The 6,952-nt window shown below is 33.2% G+C and overlaps 1 protein-coding gene across 1 annotated transcript; it reads left to right on the forward strand.

The window, feature by feature from the left end:
• LOC18600945 lies at window positions 2,353-6,686 on the forward strand. The gene is made up of 2 exons (XM_018118773.1): window positions 2,353-3,858; window positions 6,251-6,686. The coding sequence occupies exon 1, from the start codon at window positions 2,909-2,911 to the stop codon at window positions 3,794-3,796; it is 888 nt and encodes a 295-aa protein (XP_017974262.1). The 5' UTR covers window positions 2,353-2,908; the 3' UTR covers window positions 3,797-3,858; window positions 6,251-6,686.

Here is a 6,952-nt window from a genome sequence, read left to right on the forward strand (position 1 = left end):
AAGCTATTATTTTGCATAAGAGTTTTATAATAGTTTTTAAGTTAAAAAAAAAAAGCTAGACCAAACATGTTCTAAGAAAATAAAAAAGATAAAACTTAATAATTATAATCTTGATCTTCCAAATCTTCTTGACTCCTTCAAATTCTTCTCAGCTTTAATGATTTTGTGGCTTAACTTTCAGCTTTCAATCTGGTGTTTTCTCTCTTTTAAATCATTCGAAATGTTATTTTTATAGGCTTTGAAGTTAAGCCAAGTTGGGTGAAGCAAGTATTCAATTTCAGCTGGAATTTCCTCATCAGACAATGTGAGTCGCAGCTTTGCCTAATTAATTAACAGAAATCGTAATTGCTTAGGACTGCTACAATGTGTCAACTTCGACAAGAGTTTTGACTATTTTTCAGGTCGAATTGGGTGAAGTAGTAAACATGAAAATTGTAGATTTTTCTCTTATATTTTTAATGGTCTAATAATTGTTTTATTGGAGCTCTATAGAGAGAGTTATGGCCAAAATACCAAAATATATACAGTGAAAGTCTACACTTTGAAATTACTGTTCTTCTTTTACTAAAATTCTTCTTTCAAACATCTACAAAACCACAAATAAATTAATGACAACATATCTGAACCATATTAACATCAAATTAAGTATAAAATTAACTAAGATTAGATTGATTCAGTTAAAATAACTAATTTAAAATAATTAAACAAAATCTATTAATCTCTATGCATTACTATAAGAACTAAGCTGAATTACTATCAAAATTAAATTCAAATAACTCTATATCATAAAGTTATCAAATGTTAAATGTCTATAGTAAATATTAAGCCATTGGAGTAAAGCATGAGAGATGGAAAAATAAGATTGCTGCAAAAATAATAATCATAAGCTGAGATTTGTATCTCAAGATTTAAGGTTTCCATTATAAACCTGTAGGGGTAACAATTAGTGACATAGTGGATGATGTGAGAGTTATTTTTTAATGTAAACATGCACTTGGTTCAACATATAGGACTGTGTGGTAATCAGCTAAACGACGTATTGTCATGAACATGATTCATAAGTTGAAATGTCTATCTCAATTGAAATTGCATGCCATCATAAAAAATGATTGAAGTTAAGAATAGCATAAGTATAGTACACGAAGACTTATATTTCTCTTTATCATGATTTAAAAAGTTATAAAATAAAAAAAAAACAACGAAAAATATTGAAAAAATCATAAAAATTAAAAATTAAAAATTAATAAAGAAAACCTAGAAACCAAAATAGTTTTATGTATTACACTTAAAAGTAATATATCAAATTTTATAATTAACAAATTCATTGAGGAAATAGATTGATGGTTGTAATAAGATTTAAGTATTCAAATATATTCATACTAATAAAAATCTTATATAGAAGAAAACAACTTTAAAATATACAAAAAATTATATTGAAAAATTGTATTAGGTAAACTTCAATTACACCTTTTCAGTACTTCAACTATACAAATAAAAATCTTACATAGTACATGGTATTTTATGTTTTTTTTCTTTATTAATATTTTATGGATATATATTTTTTTCTGAATTTGTATCTAGTGAATAATTTTTAATTTTATAAAAATTAATAATGATTTTTGTTAAAGAAAATTATTAAAATAATATCTTCAATTACATTGCATATTAATGATTATAAAGTAACAAGTAAATTTTAATATTTATTAAACAAAAATAGAATACTCTTAATAAATAATACGTTACTTTAAGTTGAAATTGATCCTAGATACTGGTGCACGAAAGCTGTTTCCACCAATCATACAAGTCCAAAGAGGCATTCTTTGTTTTTTATTCCGTAAAAGTTAATCCAGAAATAAGCACGTGGCAGCAGCTTAGGACCCAATCCCATCAAAGAAACAAAAGGAGCCCCCACTTTAAAATCGGATGACGTCACAAATCTCCACCCTTAGGATCCACATCTTTATCGAATCAGCCACGCGTCCCTCCTTTCGAACCGTCATGCTCCGTTACATTAAATCACCTTCCCCACGCGCCATTTGGTACGTTTCCATCTCTCATCATGTCCCTTTTTTTTTTAGGTATGGAGTGTGTAAGATAAACTGACAAAAATCTTATCTTCTTGTTTAGAGTCATGCTTTAATATCTTTTTATAATTTTTAAATTATTTTTATTGTTAAATTATTTGTTTATATTGTTAAAATTTAAAATTTAAGAATTAAAATTTTTAATTAATAAATATAGAATTAAAAGGTAAAATTATGAAAAAATATAAAACAGAAACACGAAGAAAAAGAAATTTTTGCGTAGGACACAACAAATAAATTGATTCCACGTAAGTATTTATCATGTTTACATTTTAAGCATATTGTAGGCAGGTTTGTAAGTTAACGTCCACGAGAGAGGTGGCGCGTGGGAGATGTGAGACTTGAAAATGTAACTGAATTAAGGGGGGGAGTGCTAATGAACAGAGACCACGTGTGCACTTTCTCGAACCTCCCTCGAAAACCTTTTGTGCTCTTTTCCACTTCATGTCAACAGTAAAACTCTGCTCTCGAGCAGATGCCCACGTGTCCCCTCTCTTTCGGCAGTGCTGGACACAAGCCTTCTTGTCATACGTCCTCCTCGGGGGCCCATCTCCAACGCTCGATCACACCATTCGATCTCTTCACTTGCCCCTGGGCCCCACCCCTAAACTTTCCTCCAATCAATTTCCTACACTATTCCCTTGTTACCCTAGCCACGTGTTACTTCTCTGTTAATTTGCCGCAATGATTGTCGCTTCTCATAAACTAACTTTCACCAAAAAAAATCGGCGGTTTGAAAGAGAAAAGATTGAGATTTTGAGGAGAGAATCAGGTAAGGGACGCTACGATTTTGCTGGCGTTGGTAACAGCGGCGGCGGAGAGAGATGAACGGTGGTGAGAAATGGAGTATGCTAAGCTACCCAGGGGGTTCACTAGATAAGACGGTCATCAATCGGATAATGTTAAGATTCCGGCCAATAGCTCCAAAACCGGTGGCCGGAGAGACAGGTTCCGGTGGTGGTCAGTTTGATAACAAAAACCTGTTGCTTTCTAAGCCAAGAGCTAAGAGAAAGTACGTTAGGGTTCGAAAGAATAATATCAAGAGAAAGAAAAGATCATCTTCAGATCATCTTCATCATGAAGAGGTGTCAAAGGATCCTGAAAGGATCGTTACTCTGCAGTTATTACCAGAGAAAACTGAAGCAAATGGATCGACTATCAACCAAAACGATGCAGTTTTGGAGGAAAATCAAGGTCCACCTTTGTTGTTTAACTTGAACTTCAACAACCGTTGGATTGATCGTATGGGAGTCGTTGAGGAACCTGATCAGACGGTGGTGGTGAGTCAAAAGAGGAAGGTAACGGTGGTGGAGTCGTGGGTGACGGTGGAGTGCGTGACAGACACTTGCATGGATGGGAGAGAGCTAGGGAGTACGGACGTGGATAGGACGAAGAATCTTGAGGCTGACACGTGCCCAGGGTTTATATCCGATGGTTTGAATAAGGTGCAGTGGGTGAACGGAGCGTACAAGAGGATGTTGACTGTGGGGGAAGGAAATGACGGGCCGTCACCGGATATAATGGTTTGGCTCGTGATGAAGCAAGAGTTACCTAGGTTTTGCACTGCATTCTCATGCAAGGTAAGGTTGCAGTACACGTGGCAGAACGAGAAGTATTCGAGGATGTTGCCGTGTGATGTCTGGAAAATGGATACTGGTGGTTGTTTTGCATGGCGGCTGGACGTCGAGGCTGCCCTCAGTCTCGGCCGTTAAGGAAAATTGAGATCAAAGGAGTAATTAAAGAGAGAAATGAAGCAAAATAGTAGAATAATCAGGTAACGTGGACTGTTCTTTTTTTCACTAAACAAAACCAAGAAGGAACAAAATAAATGACTGGTATCGAAAGGCATTTGGCATTGTGTTCACGGAACTTGAAAAGATAGAAGATGGGATACAAGATTTGAAGTGTGTTTTTGGGGTAACCAATGGAAACCCATATTCTTAGGAATCCCAAACTCTAGGATTTTGCTTTTTTATATTATTATTATGTTAGTTTAAACTGTTGTAAACAAGTCTATTTAGGTTGGCAAAGCAGGATTTGCTGGCATCTGCTACAAACTTTTCTTTTTATTAGGACAAGAAGCGGGACAGGTGGAGGAAGCTACTGGATAGAATGAAAACTACCCATACCCATACCCATGCCCAAACCCAAACCCAAACTCAAACTCAAACCCAGACCCAAACCCAAACCCATGCACATAGTACTTTTTTTTTCTTTTATTTTAGTGAAAGAACACAACTATGTCGCGATAAACAAGCTACATCCAGTCTAGGTAAAATTCAAGAACGTAACTAGCTTTTAGTGTGTTGTCAGAAAATTAAAGTACTGATGATGAGCTGTTTTACTTTTTTCTTGCGTTGTTGTTCTTTTGCCAGGTGGGTAGATGGGGGAGTACTACAGTTGGTCCACTAATTGAATTCATCAGTTTTTGGTTGTGATGAGGATTGGCTGGTTGTATATTGGGTTGTCGCCTTGATCCCTTTTTGCTCTTGTGCTTGATGCACAAGGAGTTATCTCTCCCTTTCCCTAGGCAAAAATGTGGTTTCAATTCCTGTTCAGCCATTCACCTAGCTAGACCTAGGATCCCAAACTAATAAAAGAGAGCTAAGAAAACTTAAATGTTTCTTGCAATAGACCACCCACCACATTGTGAAAGCAAAATTTCTGAACACAAATTATTGGTTGTTCCCATAATACAATATTAGAGTAGTCCTCTCCTTAAGCTTAGGACCTAACTATTCAAAGCTAAAAAGTGTCTTTGTCACAAGCAAATGCAATAAGAGTTGAAAGCACACTCACATTGGTCAAAGTACACCAAGTTTAAGAAGTATGCTAAACATTCTCATACTAGGTCATTCATAGCTCTTTGTCAAACTCTGTCTTCAAAACTATTTGTTATGTAGTATTTTTCTATCATGTATGTAGTGTAAAATAAAGGTGGAATAAGTGTAGTTAATAATTATTTTTTGCATTTTATACTTTTGTCTTATATGTATATACGTATATATAAATAAATAATTATATAAAAAAAGTCTGTAAAGTTCATCAAATAGCTAATAATTATTTTTTAACAGAGAATTGGAGATATGTATGAAGTGAAATGTACACTTTCATGAGGATAAATTGGATATGATTAGTCATTCTTATATACTTAATATCATAAATGATGATAAGAGAACACAAGACCAATATTAGGATGTGTTTTTTAAGGCTTGTTAAGTTAATTTTTAGCAAGTTCATTTAGGGCAATTGTCATTAGAAAAAAGTTTTTTCTTTTGTCTTTTGTTTTCTTTATTTAGAATGGCTAAGAAATGATGATGCAATTCTTCTTTTTTTGGGAGTTAACGGATAAGCCTATAATATGTGGGAAACATGGTACATGATGTTAGACCACTAATCAATTCACATTATGAACATAGAAAAGCTAGGACATAGGAGATGATTGGTCGAATTCTTAATTATGAAAATGCACCTAGCTAGCTTTATTCATATGCCCATACAAATAGGACTGCATGCATACATGCAAAAATTTTATGACGGTCTCTGATAAGGATAATTGAACTTATCCATTACCACTGTTGTGTTTTTTTATTCTAAAGGGTAGAAACACTTTCTAGTTGAAATTTCATTCTTTCTTTAGAGAACCCATGATGAATTCATGAAAAATACCTATAATTAGACGAGTCGAGAGGTTCAATCAAAATGGTGAGTTGATTTAATAAATATTTCCCTATAATTGACTTTGATTGTCTTTAAACAAATTATAAATCGTGTTATTCGTATAAAATTTAATTCGATTCGTTTAATAAATGTGTTAGACATATAGTGTCGAATTTTGTATTTAATAAATAAATATATTTATGTACATGTTTAAGATTTTGATATATTTAAATATTGTATTGTGTTTATATTTCTTGATATAACTGATAATAACTTATATTTACATGACCTAGTTATTATAGGTAAAGACGAATTGTTACGTCTAAAATAATAATTAAGTTTATTTTACCACTGTGATCTGATATAAGGTTGGGATCTAACTTTCTTTTTATCTTTGACTACTTCAAGAAACGCCTGCTTATGTCTTCACCAATATTATAGTATTGTTTCTCCCCTCGGGTGAATTCAGTCTCTATTTTCTAACAATATTTCCTTAATGTGGCAAGGTTTTCTAATCAAAGGCCGACGTCAAAGGATCAGAAAGAAACAACTGAATGTGTACAGTTTTACTCCTGGAAGTGTACATATGGTACGTAACTGTTGAACTTAGAGAATTATAAACGTAGTGCTGAATAATTTCATTGCCATGGCAAGCTGCCTTAGATGAAGAGTTGAAAGCCCAGATTTTTGGACTGAACATCGATCAACTTCACCAAGCGAAAGGTTCATGCACGTTTGGGTGGAAGATTGACGATGAGGCCTAATCAGTTATCTGCTAAAACAAGTTTAAAAATAGATATGCTACTAGAAGAACATGGATTGAATTAATGCTATATATATGTAGCAATGTATGTATAATCAAGGCTGGTATGTTACTTTTAAGCCTCTTTTAGAAGAAGAAAGATATATATAAAAGGATTTCTGCTGTGCAATTTTTATGCTTCTTAATTTCCAGCCATTGGATTAATTCAAAGTTTGGCTTAACTCTTTTTCATTACAATTTGAAGTTTGAGCTAACAATAAATAATTAATGATACATTACAGAGTGAACTCTTTGACAGAGGAGTTCGTCATTTCGTAAAATCTCTATATAGGGAGATTAGATTTTTTCTCTCTATTGTAGAAAATCACTGAATGTACTGTTATCAACAAATACTGTATACTTAATTTCGATTAAAAGATTCCTTTCGATGATTATTAATAATAAT

This window comes from Theobroma cacao, chromosome 4 (genome assembly GCF_000208745.1).
Source record: "Theobroma cacao cultivar B97-61/B2 chromosome 4, Criollo_cocoa_genome_V2, whole genome shotgun sequence".
NCBI lineage: Eukaryota > Viridiplantae > Streptophyta > Magnoliopsida > Malvales > Malvaceae > Theobroma > Theobroma cacao.

Excerpts from the sequence above, each read along its gene's own strand:
- LOC18600945 (XM_018118773.1), top strand. The coding sequence starts at position 2,909 with ATGAACGGTGGTGAGAAATGGAGTATGCTAAGCTACCCAGGGGGTTCA.